Below are 18,024 nucleotides of genomic sequence, written 5' to 3'. Positions count from 1 at the left end.
AGCTATTTATCTTCTACATAAAAATGTGGGTCTTTATATTTAAGCCTATTTAATGTTATTTTGTTTATTTTCACCCGTGATTCCATCTCCTCAAATTAGGTTTAGATCTGCTGTCTATTACATTAGCTGTTTCTCCTGGGTTTAATTCTACCTCAATCTATCTAACATCCTATGATTTATATAAAAATAACCGGGCAGAAATCAGATTGACTTAAGGCTGACTCATAGTGATCAAGGGATTCTTTCCAAAGTGCCTACCAACTACTTGATCAACAATGAAGTTATTGCATTGGTTTTCATTGTAAAGCTTTCCAATCAATAAACCGTGTAGCCCAGTCTTTTCCCGTCTTTGAAAGTCAAAGCATTTTTCTTTCTCTGATTTTCTGGCCCTTCATCTATTTTTTGTAGCTATGCAAAGATAACTGGCATCTACAATTTTCTTAGTACTCTGGGATGTGATTAATCTCAGTCTGGAGCCTGAATTCATTTGGAAGAGTTAGGTTCTGTCTAACTATCCTACTCTACTTTCAGATGCAATTTTCTCTTTATCTTTGTTTTTTAGCTCAAGACCTAGGGCTTGAGTTCCTTAATTTAATAAATATAATGAGAATGACATTATCTTCTTTGTTTCAACCTTTGTTGTTTAAAAGGCCATTCATGTTCAATTTATGTGGAAACAAAATATACATTAAACAGTATTAATAAACCTTATACTATCTGTAAGTGTCACAGGAAACTTGCTAAGCAGTTTGCCCATGCTCTTATGCTATATGGGTGCTTATTGTAAGAAATAATAAGTTATTTTTAATTTGGAACATTTAGAACATGTATTATCTATCCATCTACCTATCTAGCTATCATCTATCTTTCATATTTTTACTTTGTTCGGTATACCTTTTTCCATCTCTTGATTGTGTATTTCTCTAATTTGCACTCATAAGAGAATTTAAATATTTGCAAACTGCATTTTTTTACCTATTACTAACTTCATTTCAGGAATTTTATTTTATGGGTGTGAAGTTTCCATTGGGTCTTTTTATCAGATATCAATTGCTGATGAAATTCTCTTTCTTGTTATCTCTTTCTCCACCTTTGCTACACTTTTTTAACCATATTAGTCATGGGCATTTTAAAGTGTGTGTCAGCCAATTCCTGTATCTGGATCTGGAGTTGTTTCTATTGTCTGTTTTTCTCTTGCTTTCCAGTTCTGTGGTCCTATCTTGGCAGGGCTAGTAAAAATTTATCAAATGTCAGGAATTATATTTTAAAAATGCATACTTTACTACTGTCATATGATAAATTCCTTCCTATAGATGAGAATTATGGCTTACATAATAGTTAACTATATTAGTTCAGCAACATTCTGAGACAGGAAATTGTTGGTAAAACAAGTGAAACACATTTTTACTTCTCTTCATATCTTCTGGGTTGTTAGGCTTTTAAACAAACATCCCTGTTGAAATGTGGTAACCAGGTTGGCTGTTAAGAAGGGACAATGCCAACTGGCATTATCTGCTGAGTGTTCTTCTCTTGATTAGGGTGCTGTGACTCATATTTCCAAGCTGGAAACTGAAATTTTTTCAGTTCATCTAAAAATCATCAAGGTCAGAGAAGCCGATTTAAGTGAAGAAACCTGGCAGCCATCTTGATGAAAGTGCCAATTTACAAATTTATTGTGGTGAACACCAAGAATTCTATCTGGGATGCCTTCTTGTTACCAAGGTATCTAGAAAGCCAGCTATCAGAAGACCATTTAGTGTGCCTGAAACTAAGTGGAAAATAGACAAGTTAGTGTCCTTACACCGAAGCAGAATGAGTACTGTGTTTACTAACTACACCTGAGGTAGATTATTTAATCTTCTGAGAGGTCAGAATACTTAAGTCTGCCAAATAATCACTCCTTTTGGATCCTGCCATCTAGACATCAACAAATCCTACCATTGCTCTCCCTTTTCTAGACCTCACCTGCACTGCCATGCCCTGCTGATTGTAGTTGTCATTGGCAAGCTGCGACTTCCAAGTGTACATTAATTTATATATTATATTACATTTTGCTTATTAGTTTCTTAATATGTAATACATGAAAGACACCCCAATTTTATTTATAGCAGAGGTAAAAACTATGATTTGGGGTGCATCCTGCTGAATTGTTTAATATCTTTCATAAAATCATCTTGTTAACCATAATTACAAAATATATCATTTTATTCCTAGTTTTACAAATCCATGAGAAAAATCTCATTGAGGACCTGCAAGTATATTTTTTGCAATTAATTGGCACTTTATAATGTCTAAATTAATATAATAATGTAAATATGCAATATTAATGTTTGAAATAATTTAAACATAAGGTAACCTATTATTTTAAGTATTCTGTTACATTTTTATGACATTGTTTTCTTAATACATTCTAAAAGGTCCATTGACTTATATATATTTAGTTGTCATTGTCATTATAGAAATCCACATGCATTTACTTCTTAGAAATTCAAGAATTTATTGAGAAAGGCTGACCATCAAAGTAAAAATCATTATTTTGCCAAACAAATATTCTTCTGCAGTTTTTGATGTTGGCACATAAAATAGTACATTGTCTTCTTACTGTTTACTTCTCACTTTCCTGCCTCCAGCTGAATTTCTAACCAGTCAGCTAGAACCTCAAGTAGGGAAGAGAAGTCTTGATATTGTACTTCTGGTGCACAATGGAGATTCAAGTATAGAGATATATAGATGCACATTTCTGTTCTCACAAAAGGGAGTAACTTGAGTAACTGCTCGTAAGAGAAACTTAAAATACGTGTAATATATGCAATGAGATAGTTTAAAGAAAAAAACAGACCAGAAAAATCTGCCCCCTCATACTCCATGAGATTTTGGCATCTGTTATTGTGTTAAAATGAAAGGTAGAATGCACTTTAAAACTAAGCATTAAAATAATCTTGACTTTAATATAGTACTCCTGTGTCCAGGAGCTCATTTAAGCACCCTCTCAAGCCCCAGGGAATACTCAGACACTAGCAGGTGACTCAGACGCCTCAGAGGCCTTGGAGAACTCGGGCCCTGGGGTCCCGGCATGGACCATGGGTCCTGGGAGCCTCTGCACAGGCATTTCTGACTTGTCTGGATATCAGAACTGCTGCACTCTCCTTTGGTTGTGATCCAGTGTTTGCCATCTAGAGTTCTTATATGCAAAGATGTGATAAGCCATTATATGAATTATTAATTTAACAGGCAAAAGAGAATGAAATACTAACGGCGAAAAATAAAGTGCACCTTTTGGAGAACACTATAAAAAGCCAGAAGGCAGAAAGAGAAGAACTCAGCCGCCTGCGGACCGCATGGCAACTTAAAGCCGCTGCGAGCAAGCCTGTGAGACAGCGATGGGGAGCATTCAAAGAGCAACTGAGAAAGGTGAGGGAACGCGCCGGGGTGCCATTCGGCCTTCAAATCGGAGGAAGTTCTGGCTTATGGTACAACATGCAGGAGCCTTGAAAACATTACACTAAGTGGAATAAGTCAGATACAAAAGGATAGATATTATACAATTCCACTTATATGAAGTACCCAGGATGGTCAAATTTACAGAGAAGGAAAGCAGAATAGAGATTATGAGGGGCTGAACTGAGGGCAGGAATAGGAGTTAATGTTTCATGGGTACAAAGTTACAGTTAGGGGTGATGCAGAAGTTCTGGGGATGATGGTGGTGTTGGTTGCACACCAGTGTGAATGTACTAATGCCACTGAACTGCACACTGAAAAAATGCTTAAAATGCCAAAATCTGTTCTGTATATTTTACCACAATGAAATCAAAAGGTAAAAAAAAAAAAAAAAAAAAAAAAACTGAGGGCCTATGCTTTTCTTCATCGATGTGGTTTAGAACCAGGGACTCACTCCAGGTGGTGAGTGTTTTCATGGGAACTGGAGAGGCGGATGACACACCATGTCATCATGGGAACGATCATAACGTTTTTGCTGGTGGTGGCAGAGAAAGCATGCGTAACTATCCAATGTTTATTTCAGACTACTCACAACTTAAAACTTCTTCAGGAAGCACTTATGCCTGTGTCTACACTTGACCTTGGAGGGAGCCTGCAGACCATTGTAGGCCTAAGGAGAAAATGGAATGTAATGAAGCCTCAGTTTCAGGTAAAGAAACAAACTGATGGACTTGGGTGAATAGAAAATTTTTTTCACTGTTCACTTGCAGTTTACCTAATTAATTTTAATAGACTGGTGAATTACTGTTTTGTTTTGTTTTTTTAATTTAAAAAGCATTGCTCGTCCAATAAAATCCACTTACAAACACATTTTTCTTACTGTGTTTCTGCAGTATTATGGGTTTGATGATATACAAACATTTGGCTACAAAATGTCCTAAGAGTAGTCTTACCTTAGATTGTTTTAATTTACATTAAATTATTTTCTTATTAATGTTTTCATAATATATATTTACTGTAGTTATTGTCTAAGGAGTATAGACATGTTTTAAATCAAGTTGTCTCAGAACAAGGGTGAGCAATTCCTGACACAGAGGTGATGCTGCCCTCTGCCCCTGAAATGACCCTGTGATGTCACTGTCTCTCCCCCTGCTCCCCCAGGAATTTTGCTGTGCTCTCCTCTTTTCCCTCTCCCGGGGCCCTCAGGATGTGAGAGATAAAACCATGAGTCATGTCCCCAGGCCCTGACTGCTAATGCATTCCATACCCAACCTCCCGACTCCTGAACGGGACACAGTGACACAATTGCCAAAAATGGCCCTCAGTCATGTAATCCTCCTGCCTGGATTCTTGTCCTTTGCTGCAAAGTTACGATACCTGTGTTTCTGTTTGTCACTACTTCGTACATGTCGGCTTTAAAGAATCCTGAAATGAGAAGGTTGAAACTTTCTGTAGGGAATATCTAATTTATGTTCCTTTCAGACAAACCGATATAACGTATAATCCTCCACATACACACAAAATGCACAACATTGTAGCCCACAGTGAAGCTTAGAAAGTTCAGTTAGGCTTCATGTTAGGCTTATTGATGTGCCGGGTTGTACGCTGACTGGCATTTTATGTGTGCTCACATGCAGTGCCCTGCACAGGCAGGAGTGTGTGCGTGTGTAAAGTCCTCTAAATTAGGGACTGTAGAGCTTCTTTAGCTCTGTCTCTGTGATGTGCATATATATTTGATACCCACATGCTTGATTTAAACCTGAAGATTTTTATTAGGTCACTCTTCTGCAAATTATCTCCTTATCCTAAACATTTCCATAAGTCTTGTCTTTGCTGCAAGGCCTAGTCCTGAGGTTATTAGAGCGTCTTCCTCTTTGACCTGTCAACTCTTTGCACAGTCTACCCCAGGATCTGGACTTCTATGAGGGATACTGAAATAGTGCTGGGTAAAAGGGAAGGCAGTTTATCCCTCCCTGTGTGCAGTGGCTATTTGTGGATTCTGGGATGACCACTTTTAAAGTAGCGTATCTGCTGTGCTACTCAGCTGTGGTTCATTCTGACCTTTCTTTTATCACAGAGGACAAGTAATTCCCTAATATATTTATGTACTTCTCTTCTTTTGGTGTTCTTACCATACCACCTGATTCTAGTCTGTATTAAATATTCAAGATGATCATGGCTTTATAAAATGTCTGAAATATATTTACTTAGCAGATGACTAGAATATTTGGTGAGCTAAAGAAATATATGACTTTCCATTTCACCATGTAACTTTAAAATGCTTTTTTTTCATTGTTCATCACCTAAACATTTTTTTCTGAGAAGATAGAGATGGAATAATATACCCCTGGCATCAAACACAATGCCTGGGCTTGCAGGGCTTGTGGTGAGGCTCACAATGTTTCTGTTAACAAAGGAGAGCAGGATTGGTTGTTCAGATCTCAGTATAGTGAATTGTAAAGTAAAAAGCAAGGGCTCTGAAAGCTGAGTTTCCTTTATTGCTGTCAACATTGTAGCAACTCAATGATGAAGTTCAATACATTATAAAAGAATCAGAAGCATTAAATGGCAGAGGAGCCCCTGTGAAAGAGAAGTCCCAACAGCTGAAGGATCTCATTCACCTTCATCAACAACAGCAAGAGAGAATCCGAGACTATGAGGACATCCTGTACAAGACAGTCCAGTTCCACCAAGTCAAGGAAGAGGTGAGACCCTCAGTTTTAAACTATAAAATTAAATATAATTATTGTACAATAACTAGAAGCCAAATTGCTCATTATGGTATTAGAAGCTTTCCACAATCTGGCCTCTAACTTTTCTCTCACCACACCTCCGTGCTCCCTTACATTCCAGCCGAACAGCCCTGCCCTCTCCCTCAGCGGTAGCACACACATGTCTGACTCGTTGGCCCTTAAGCTGCTGTTGTCTGACAGGTCCCGTTCTCTCTTCTCAGTTAGCCAGACCCTGCTGCCAGTGATCCTACGTTGCTGCCAGTGATCCTACTTCACTTGGAATAACTTTCTTCCCTTCTAAATTTCTAGAACTCTCATTGATTATTCCTCCCATTTGTCATTTTATCATCTTGGTTTTTAATTATTTTTACCCCCAACTCAAGTGTAAGCTCTTTGAGGGAAGAAAACAAATTCAAATGTTTTTTTATCGCAAGTATCTGACATCATAGAATGCGCAGTAAAAATTCTTATTGTAAGTCTCTATTAACAGCAAGGGGAGATGTGTTGATATCCCTTTAAAATAGCCTCTAAATTTATTCAGATCAAAGACCTAGATCTTCTTACGATTTTAGGCAATGACCAAAGAGAGTGTTTTCTTCTTTAATAGAAATGACAACATTAATTCCCCAGTTTTTACCCTATTGATTTGCAGCCTTGTAACTCTTCTCTGGTTATAACAACTAACAGTTGTAGATGGGTGTGGCAGCACTTGACCACTTAGTAACGTATGTTATAAGAAAGAGGCTTTAAAAACCTCTCTTCATTAAATTGAAACTCATTTTAATTGTTAATGCCCTTTATTCCAGCTGGACCATCTGATCAAATCAAGAGAATTGGAGTTTCTAGAACAGCTGAACCACCTGGATAATGCTCAGGATGCCCAGATTCAGCTCAGTCGCTCTCGGGAAAAGCGGGCACACGTAGACCATCTCTACAAACTGGCCCTTTGCCTGGGAGTGGACATCATCTCATCTGCACAGCGGCCTGTAAGCCACTTAGAACACCATCACTCATACCTAAATGCAGCTGGGAGATGGGCTGCCACGAGGGAGAAACCAGGCAGACTGCCTAGCAGATGTTAAATTTAAAAATACATTACAACATTGGGTAGTTATTTGTACTGAGTTTCTACCACCTATAACAAAGGAAAAACATCTCAAGGAAAAAAATTGGATTATAAAAGTCTTGTTTAATACATATAATCTCATGCTGATTAAAAAATTATAGAGATGTGTTGTCTAATACAGCAGTCAGGTTTTGTTTGCATTTGAAGTGTGCCTAATGCATCTAGGAAAATAAACTTTTAATTAATTTTAATTAAAAAATTGACACTTGGAGTTATTGGAAAACTTTTAATTATGTTCAGAACAATTCAGGTGTGGGAATCTAGATTTTAAACTATAAACTCTATGAAATTTAAATATAGATCAAGGGTTTCTGATAGAAATTTAGCAAAAATTGAGATGTGCTCTGAGTATGAAATGCATACCAGATTTCAAAAACTTACTAATATTTTTATATTTGGTCATGTGGTACAATGGTGATATTTTGATTAAACTGTATTATGAAAATAAATATCACCTGTTTCTTTTTACTCTAATATGACTATGAGATAACTTAAAATTATTTGTGTGGCTAATGTTATGTTCCTTGGACAATGCTGCTTTAGCACTTCAAATCTGCAAGGTATCCTAGAGATAGATCATCTAGCCCCAGACCCTCATTTTATAGATGAAGAATCTGAGGCCTAGAGAAGTTACTTTTTCCATAAAAGCCCAGAATGAAAGAGCCTCCTAGTGGAGATCAAAGGCTCTGGACACTAGACATTGGATCTGCTTGACTCCACTGGACAGGTGTTACAGACATGTCTAAAAGACAAGGAAATAATTCCAGGCCAAATTTTTATAAATAACACATTGGGCTCTAATTTAATATATATGACGTCAGTCCAGAAGGTATCTAACCATGTAATATGAAAAAGACATTTTTTGAAGAAGATACAAGATACAAGAAACATTGTACATAAAACAGTGATGCCTCAGTCCCCTTCACAGTAGGCACCTTGGGGCCTCACACAGTTTTCCCAATCGCCATCAGCTTTCCAGTTGTGTTTTCCTGAATCTTGTCAACAGTCTGAAATCACTTTCCTTTCAGAGGTGATTTTAGTTTGGGGGAAAGCCAGAAGTCACAGGGCATCAGATCTGGGCTGTAGAGGGGCTGAGTCCCCTGGGTGATTTGATGTTTCACTAAAAACCTCTGATCGATATGTGATACATGAGTGGGCACATTGTCGTGATGAAGCTCCCAGTCACCAGTTGCCCATAGCTGCGGCCTTCTGAGTCATCCAAATAGTTTCCACAGAAGAATGTTCAAGCTTAACATAAAATGTGATGCAGATTCATTGCTCTACTCACTCAGTCATTTTGAATGCAACAGCCACACAGTAGTCATGTACACACTCAACAGTATCTACCACCCCCGCTAACCAGTATAGTAAACTCATCATTGTTCACACATATGCAATCCAGTCCCCTCTCCTTGGCTGCCAGTTACATTGTTGCCACGTAAACCATTCCCATTATGTTAACAATTATTGGACTTTCTACAGACAGACCATATATATATATATATCCTTCTTCAAATTTCTAATTTAAGGAGAAAATATTACATTTATTCTATCCAGTATGTATAATGTTAACAGAATAATAATGGTCAATTTTATTTTAAAGTTTATTTTAGATATCCACTAAACTACATGGAATATACTAAACCTAAAGTCTTTTTTTAACTAAAAGTTATAGGAATATAAAATATCTGTCACTGTTAATAGACTCTCTTTTTACCAAGAAGGAGCTTACTTTTTAAAGAGTTTTATTTTATTAGTAATTTTTTTTTAAATAGTAAAACATCTCACTTTGCACAAATAATGTAAATTGCTCTCCAGTTCATGTCCGGCCCTGGCCTCAGCAGTCCTTTGCTGAGAGGAGATCGGAGCGCTTGCATAATGAACCTGAGGTTGAGCTCAAGTTGACAGGAAAATTACAGTGCAGAAGCCGAATATTCCTAATGCATATTTTATGCCATTTGAGGTAAAAATTATACCTTATAATGAATGGTGTCTCTGAGGAGCTGAGTGTGATGAGCAAACTTCAAAACTGAAGTTTCAAGACCTAAAGTCTAACGGTTGGGCTTTCCCATCATATTGGGTGTCTGGCTACTTTCTCAAATCAGGATATTCAAATATGCTTAAGGGAAGAGAAATTAGGAGCCTATTTTTTAAGTGTCATTTGAGTTTTATAACGCTTGTAAGTAGCATATTTGTGTCATTGCTGTTTTGCCTATTCCCTTTGTTACTGCCACTTCTCTTCCACTTTTTAGAACTGCTCAAATGTGTCTGCAAAGAACCTCCAGCAGCAGCTGGACATCCTTGACGGGGAGAGAGTGAACTGGTGTGCCAAAGCTGAGGAGTCTGAGCGGACGCTGGCCCACAGCTTGCACTGCTGCACCACAAGGGACGAGATCAATGAGGTGAGTGGCAGGGGTCAGAAACGATACCCTACTGAAGCATGTGTCTGAGCCTAAAGCATGCGCTTCAGCATCTGTGCACACACACACACACAGAATCAGACTTTCTTTTCACCTTTGACCTTTAACCCATGGAGCGATGGCCTTGGAACTCAAAGTGTGAGTAAACTTCAGTCTCCCCAACTTGTTGAAATTAGTACATTGCCAATGTGTAGAAAAACCTAGAATTCAGTATTACGGTTTACAGTATACTTTCTTTGTCCCCGACTCAAATCCTTATAGCACTCACTTGGTTGAGTGAACACAGCCTGCCAGGGTAGAAACGGTGACATTGTCCCTTTGCAGCCATCCCCAGCCTGCTGAGATTCTATTTAAGTGCCAGTGATTCATGGTGACGCGGGTGCTAAGGACCAGGGGAGCAGGCTCTTTGACTCAGTGGCTACAAAGTATTATCACCAAAGTCAAGTAGCTGGTTTATATTTAGTTAGAGTGGGTTTTCAGGCAAAACAGCTCCTAGAGAAAAAGAAATAATAGACAAAAATTGTCTTCTGCATCAGTGCACCCCGTATCACATAATTCCACTTCCTCTCCTTCAATTCTACTTGACCCCAGGCCCTGGATACAAACTGGACCACAACGGCCATCCTCCCCTAGTTAAATTTCCATTTAGAGCCTTACTTGTTCAGGATAGCAAGGGTCCCGATTCTTGATGGAGAACTGACAGAACACAAGGTACCGTAATTTCAAATCCATTAGTCACAAATATAATTAGGAAAAGAGGGTGGGGGAAGAAGGAAGTGGTAAACCTTCTTGAACATTCTGTTTGTGATCAGTTTACACAATCTAGGCCCAACACTTATCAAGCATTATCAAACAACACTAGAGCATGGACTAAAGAGTTTGTAACTAAACTGGGACAGTGGTCTAGCTCTGAAGTGCCCTTTCCTGCAGGACACCCTTTTATAGACCACAAGCAAGGGCAGGAGGCAAGCCAGGCTAGAAGGAAAGGAAGGAAGGGAAGAGGAGGAGAGAGCAGGAGAGGCCACTTGGATCCCATTAAGCAGGAGGCAGGCAGAAACTAACATCAAAAGCAATGTTCATTTTAGCAATGTGCTGCAGGACTGTAGGGGTGCTGCTCGGAGTCTGCGTTCGAGGCAGTCATTGTGGGCTCAAGATTCATTGGGGATTAAACCTGTAGCGTATCCTGCGCTCTAGGTAGTAGAATAGTTTCTTCGGGTTCCTGTACTGCAGCTAATAGCACTTCAGTCAGGCCTTGGTAAGGAAAGCAGTCTTAAAGAGAGCGTTATTTTTCCCCAAAACTATACATTTTAGATTTACAGCCATGGAAACAATTTGTTTATTATCGTTCCCCAAAGTAATCCTCTTTCTTCTTCTTCGTTCTTCTGCCCATCTTTCTTGTCCACCATCCTCCTCCTCCTGTTCTTCTTTGTCTTCTTCATCTTCATGGGAAACTTGGTGTCTTGCTGAAAATCACTCTCCCTGCTGTGAGGTTCAGCTCTCTGAGGCTTATTTCCAGTTCCCTATGGCTCAGTTTCCATTTCCCTGAAGCACTGTGGCATTTATGGGGCTGGGGCTCCCTGTCCGGGCCCTTGCCCAGTTGGTTCTGTTTACAGGGGCTCCTCGTGATGACCTGTGCTAGGAGCCAGCTGGCAGGGACAGCAGATCACTCTGCCAGTCATAGTAGGGATGCCCCGGGATTGTCTGTACCCTCACAGGAATGAGCAACCAGATATGTGTAGGTTTGATTTAGGAATCAGATATCACTCTAACATGATCTTAAATATTAACACAGCCATTCTTTCTATTTGCTTCTACTTCAGATCCAACTAATCTTTGAAGGAGGTTATAGTTTGATATTTAAAGGATCTTTGAAAATCTTTACTCTGATTTCCCCCTTTCCTTTCTTGTATAGATATCTTAGGAATGTCACAGCATAGTATCTGCACTCTGGACTTTCTAACCATGAGCCTAAATGGGAAACTAATTAGAAGGGATATTTTCAGTACCCTTTAGTAAAATAAAGATGCCATGTGTTGTAGTTTGTATTATGAATATCAAAGTGCAAACAGCTGGCCAGATTCCAAGTGGTAACAGTATTTGACACCTAGACATTTTTATTATTATCATCATGAATTTTGGTGCAGGTACTTCAAACATTATGTAAAATTAAAAGCAGTATGTTCCACTACTTTTTTTTTCTGTATAAAAGTAAAAGTCAGATACCTTACCAGGGAACTAGGCCATGCATAGCATTTGGTTTTTTAAGTTGATTTGAAAACACCTTGTTTTTCTTCTAATGTGCTTAAAGGACTTCTTGCAAGTTCACAGACTTGGGGTTGAAATGAATTTTGAGGATATCTAGTTTAATATCTTCATTTTTAGATGAGAAGACTGAAGTGTATATGATTTTCATTTGGCATTGTGCAACAGGACTGCAGAGTTTCAGGGAGTCAGCTTTGGGCCATCAGCTTGTTTACTGGCCACTAACACACTTGTCATTTGCTAAACTCAGAGTTCACCATTCACTTAATGTTGTAGTCCATTCAAGCACTGCATGATCTGATGTTAAATGTATCTTTTTTCTATACTTGCCTCTTCTCTCTTTATTCTGTGTCATATATACCATAAGCTGTTTGTATGACCTGATATAATAACACAATTAATTTGGTAATTTCAACCAAAATTACTCTTTTTTGATATTGCCATAATTAACTTACATGGTTTTAACTACACGAATGGCACTGAGAAAAGGACATGATACCTCAGGCAAAATAAAGTGAGCTGTTCTAAATGTGATTTTTAAAAATGTGGTGTGGTAATTCCTTGAAGACAAAGAACCATGGATTTGTGCCTTGGGTAAAATATTATTTTCTAATTTCATGCACTGCATAACGTGGGAAATTGTAAAACTTCATTTTCTCCATGTCTACCTACTAGAAAGCATAGCTTGACATACTTTGTGATTTTTTTTCTCACCCATTTCACACAAAGATATGTTTGTATGCATGAATGTTGAATTACATTATGCATTTTCTTGCCTGGCAATATAAATAAGTTGTTAATACACAAAACATTATAGACATTCTCTGCCATATTACATGACAGAACATTACTCATTCTTTACATGTCTTCATTTAGAAATGTAATAAGTTGGGATTGAGCATGCTTTCTTCTTGCAGTCTGGCCAAAAAAAAATTACCTTTACATTTACATGATGCTAATGGAAATTTGTAGCTAGAGTTTCATTATGGACCACCAACAATTACTTTGCTGAAAAGAATAGTAATGGCAGAATTTGGTTGGTATCCATTTTCTCAAATTAATTTTGCATTCGGAAGTTTTCATATAATTATATTACTTTAGCTTGAATGTTTTACACTGTAGCAACATCTAACCCATCAGGAAGGAAATACAAAAGGACAATCTATCATTTATCTATCTATATCTGTTTTTCTACAATGTCTATGTTCTAATCACACAAATTCTTTTGTCAATTTGGATAAATAATTCTTCTGAGTTCGAGGGATCCAAGGGAGAATAGAAGCAATAAATTGGCATGGGGAAAAGGTGCAGCTATAGACACATACACAACTATTAAACCTTCTGACATTGTGTGGTGATCTGACATTGACAAATGGACCATGGATGGTCACTCACTAGCAGGAAAAGAAGCAGAAAATGAGTGCGTAGATGGGCAAAACACCTGATGAGGGAAGCACGGATAATTATTATTTTTTCCAGAGAGATAACCCTAGTTCATGATTTGAAGAAAAAAATTAATTATTGTCCCTCATCAACTATCAGCCTGGCTACTGTGTGCCAAATGGGTCATCAGAATGCAAAGGAAACAGAGTCCAGAGCAAATTAAAGCTCATGGGACTTCATCCCAGTGACTCCTTATCAGGCCCCACCATGGGTCCATGTGATGGTATTTGTAAGAGAATAGGAACTATTATAATTTGTTCTGAAAATGTCCATCTCATAGCATTAAAATCTGCAAAATGACTCTTCTTCCTAAAGAATAGGGAGAGCCAAAGTGTAAAATTTCAGTTATCAAGTCCAGAAAATAAAATTTAAATATGTTATGGACACTCAAAACTTTGCAGAGTGGATAAAATAGGCATTACTGAGACATGCTGCCACCTACAATTTAAAAGGTCTTCTCTTTCCAAGCTGCCCCACTTTCTGCTGCTTCCAGGACTGGCCTTAAGCACAGCAAGAAGCGGTACAGTCGATTTATGGAAGGACAGGCAAGGAGGTCTTGTCTCTAATCTCTCCAGCACTAAAGCTTAAGAGTCTACTGTTAGTATTGTATAACAAATCATTCCAGTTAAATTATGGGTCTTCGGATCCCTTTATTTCAAATGCGAACATCCCTGGAAGATGATAACATTGCAGCTTTCTCTTACTAAAAATGAGCATCAGTCAGAAAGCTTTCTTCTGGAATGGGCACAACAGTGGGCAAGAAATGATGCTCATGGAATGGGCATTAAGAGAAATGGACTACTTGTCCTGTGTTTTTGCTCCTGACCAAACATGTGCCATAGTTCTAATGAAAGGCTTTTGTTTGAAATGTATTTTCTTAGTTTTAAAATGTCCCATGACCCTCACATAAACTGGCTTTGTCAGCAATAGGCTCACTAATAAAACGTTCTAGTGCCAAAGCTGCCTCAACCAGAACTAAGAATAGCAAGCCACTCTCGTAGTCATCAGCCTCTTTTTCTTCTGCTTCTTCTCAAAGAAGCTTTGTTCATCCCTAAGCCTGAGAGAGACTTACTGCTCCCTGGGACATTTGGTGAAGATGCTCATTCTGCTAGGGTCAAAAGAAATGCAGTTTTAAAGTCTTAATATTTTTCCCCTAATTAAGGCTACATTACTATAGTCGGTTCATTCCATAGCAAATACAGAGGAGCTGAGCCAGTGGGAAGATAGGAAAACACACTCTTCACTAGGAAAAAAATATTCCCTCCTGATTTTCTTAAGACTTCCCTAAATGTTATGAATATGAGTTATAACAACATTTAAATATTTCTGATTGGGTAAACTTTATCTTGCCCTAAGCTTTGGGTGTTTTTTCTGGCTTACGTGCTCTGGTTGTCCAGTTGTCTTAGCCATTGCCACCATTCCCCGTGGCTGACAAGCTAACTAAAGTTAGAAACAGCTGCATGAACAACGATACCATGGTCAAGCAACATGGCACTCAGTTCTTTTAAAAATATGATCACAAGTTACATGGAGATTAAATGGGAAGCCAAGTTTTTATATTGAAATGTGCAGGTAAAAAATTAAGCATGACTAGAATTTTTTTTTTTTTTTTTTTTTGCTAAAGGCAGTTCATGTATGCTGCCTTCCTCTTGTATCTGCTGCAGTGGTCCTGAATTGAGCTGGGAAAGGCACAGGTTTATGATGGACTTCAGTGGGACCAAAAGGGAAAAGTGCCGGCAACTTTGTCAGAGGAGTTCATGTGTCAGAAAGAAGCTGATCCCATTTCACATACCCATAGTGCCATGGACATTCTTCGGCCTTATAAATCATGTTCAGTGGAAGTGCATGCATTCTGAAACAAGCAGTAATAAAATTGCACTCATCATTTCTCAGTCTTAAATGTCTTCATCCAAAATAGACTTAAAATTTCATGGTTTAGGATTAAAGGGTTAAGGCCAGCCTTTCTGCGTTTATCATGTAGTTTTCAAATAGATGATCTTTCCTGTTTAAACAAGCAGATGTAACCCAGTGATTATCAGGTTGCAGACAGGGCCCCTTCTCCTTCTCCTGTACTGAAGTGTATAATACAGGGTGCAGCAAAAGTAGATTTACAGTTGTTCATATGGAAAAAGAATACAATAATTAATAGGTAACAATATGAGAATAAACTTTTTCATACTCAGAACATAAACCTACTTTTGTCTTACCCTGTATATGTCATGTTCCAGTAAGGGGGAAAAAACAATATGTTACATCTTTTAGTGGAAAATAATAATAGGAAATGCTAGTTTTAGCCTTTGCTTTATTTTTAATTTTAATTTTATTTTATTAAAAACAAAAATTTTACTTTTGATTGTGGTAAAATACACATGATATAAAGTTGTACCATCTTAACCATTTTAAGGGTACAGATCAGTGATGTTGCGTATATTCACATTGTTGTGTAACCATCACCATTATCCGCCTCCAGAACTTTTCATCATCTTGAAAAGGAAAATCTGTACTCATTAAACATTAACTCCCAATTGAGAACATGTTTTCTTAAAGATACAAGGGTCTCTGATTTACTTAGATGTTGTAGTTATTATAATGGTACTTGCAGATTCTGACTTCACAGAAGAAAATTTCTTTCAAAGTTTATGTGAATAATTCAGGGTACAGTCTCTTTGTATCTCAGTCCCGTACAATTGACCTCATTTGTCCTTTCCCACTAAAATTAAACACATGCATTTTAAAACATCAAATGTCAAAGAATTCAAATATGAATTGGTTACTTTATAAATATAACAACGAATATGATCTTTTTAACATTTTCTAATGGAGAAACAATTTTCAAATTTTAAAGCAATAGTTCTTTTTTGCTTCTTTAGAAGATTACTGATTTACCAACTTAAATGTTTAATGTGATCTTTGTGCTTCGTTTAGTTTATACCTTAAAACTAATGTTCAACACTTTAATTTACCAAATAAAATAAACAATGCTGATTAAGTACAGGTGTGTCAGATGCAAACTTACATCAGTATACTCATTTGCACATATGAAGGTTTGCTAGGGTTTTATAGATAATTGTCTGCAAGAAGTATTAAATGTGGCGTCAAGGTTTTGTTTTTATAACATGCACACCTCGAAATAAACATTTTGAGAAAGCCTCTTATAAAGCAGATATGTTTTTCTGTGTTAAAGTTCAAAATATAGCAAGTACACAGCCTTTTTTCCCTCCCAAATAACTTATTTGCTGCCATTGACGAGAATTTTAATGTTTTTCTGACTTTCCTTATCATAGTCAAATTTATCAAAGATAACATTGTTCATTTTTGGTGTCAAAATGCTTCCATATAATCTGAGAAGGTTTGCATTTTCTCTGTACTTTCCTTTGCTGATAATATAAAGAGAGAGTAGTCTGTCAATATGTTTATTCTTCTTGAATTTAGAGAGGGGCACAGAAAGTAGTGTATTCAGTGGAACTTGACTGCTTAAATTTTTGGTACACTGGTCAAGTTGAACTGTTTGTTCTTAAAACTCATAATCTATCCCTCCTCTCAATGTTTAGCCATATACTTTGTTTATATACAAGTTAGCATTGTTACAATTGGTGACACTTCTCACTTTACTTTTTTCATTTTTGAGGGACCTCTGAAGTTAATGGTCTATATCTAAGAATTAAGACTATACTGGAAACTGTTCATGAAAAATAATTTGGGCAAATGAGTCCTCTTTATACCGTATCTTATAGTGGGTCTCCTCTTTAACCTTACTAATATCCTAGACAGTCCCAATGTCAAAACTTTATTGACCTCTGTGACCTGAACAGCTCCTTTGTAAGGAGCATTAAGAGATGGAAAGAGCTGAGACAAATATTAGCACACAGAGAATGGAATGAATAGGAAAAATGATATCAAATAAGTATAAATAAGAAAATTAGAGTTGTTGAAAGTTCATCATATGTTAAAAAACTTTATTGGTTAGAGGCCAAAGGATGTACTATAAATGTAATGCTAATTACAAATTACTGAGACAAATTCATAATTCTTATATTTTGGGGATATGTTTGCATTCACATCATATGTTCATTTAGCAGACTTGTTTTCTATTGAAAAATCACTCTGAATACATTTTGACAATTATGAATATTTTGATGTGTTTAGATATTTTCATTTATTACAAGTGGATATTACTGTTCTCATTTTAAGCAAATTATCTTTTTTTTATTGACCTGCAGCTCAGAGAGTCATTCAAAGATATCAAAAAGAAGTTTAACAATTTGAAGTTTAATTACTCTAAGAAAAATGAAAAAGCCAAGAATCTGAAGGCTCTGAAATATCAAATCCAACAAGTTGATATGTATGCTGAAAAAATACAGGTAATGAAAAAGTGTGTATGTGTTTGCATGTACTACTACAATTATGCAAAGTCATTTTGCATTTCAATTCTAGATGCCCTTCTGACAGCTGTCTGTTCTCTGTATCTGTGAGTCTGTCTCCACTTTGTTAACTTGTTTTTTCCAAAATACATTTGTAATGATTATGATTTTAGCATATTATAATGGAGGAGGCTACAATAATTTTTCCAAGTTTTTCTCCAATATTTAACTACTAGCTAGTC

The 18,024-nt window shown here is 37.1% G+C and overlaps 1 protein-coding gene across 3 annotated transcripts in view; it reads left to right on the top strand.

Moving 5' to 3' along the window:
* The window catches only part of CCDC141 (coiled-coil domain containing 141), a 165,052-nt gene that overhangs the window by 123,558 nt on the left and 23,470 nt on the right, over window positions 1-18,024 (top strand). For 2 of the 3 annotated variants that reach the window (XM_090281213.1, XM_090281206.1), the window contains exons 13-18: window positions 3,232-3,411; window positions 4,022-4,147; window positions 5,955-6,143; window positions 6,977-7,156; window positions 9,549-9,698; window positions 17,642-17,782. In XM_090281213.1, the coding sequence (XP_090137339.1) occupies window positions 3,232-3,411; window positions 4,022-4,147; window positions 5,955-6,143; window positions 6,977-7,156; window positions 9,549-9,698; window positions 17,642-17,782 (966 nt within the window). The remainder of the gene's footprint in view (window positions 1-3,231; window positions 3,412-4,021; window positions 4,148-5,954; window positions 6,144-6,976; window positions 7,157-9,548; window positions 9,699-17,641; window positions 17,783-18,024) is intronic. The other variant, XM_090281222.1, reaches the window with a different exon arrangement.

Source organism: Furipterus horrens, unplaced genomic scaffold, assembly GCF_987537825.1.
Source record: "Furipterus horrens unplaced genomic scaffold, mFurHor1.1.pri manual_scaffold_1, whole genome shotgun sequence".
Taxonomy (NCBI): Eukaryota; Metazoa; Chordata; class Mammalia; order Chiroptera; family Furipteridae; genus Furipterus; species Furipterus horrens.
Note: the sequence above shows the minus strand (reverse complement) of the source record. Positions and strands in the feature narration are given on the sequence as shown.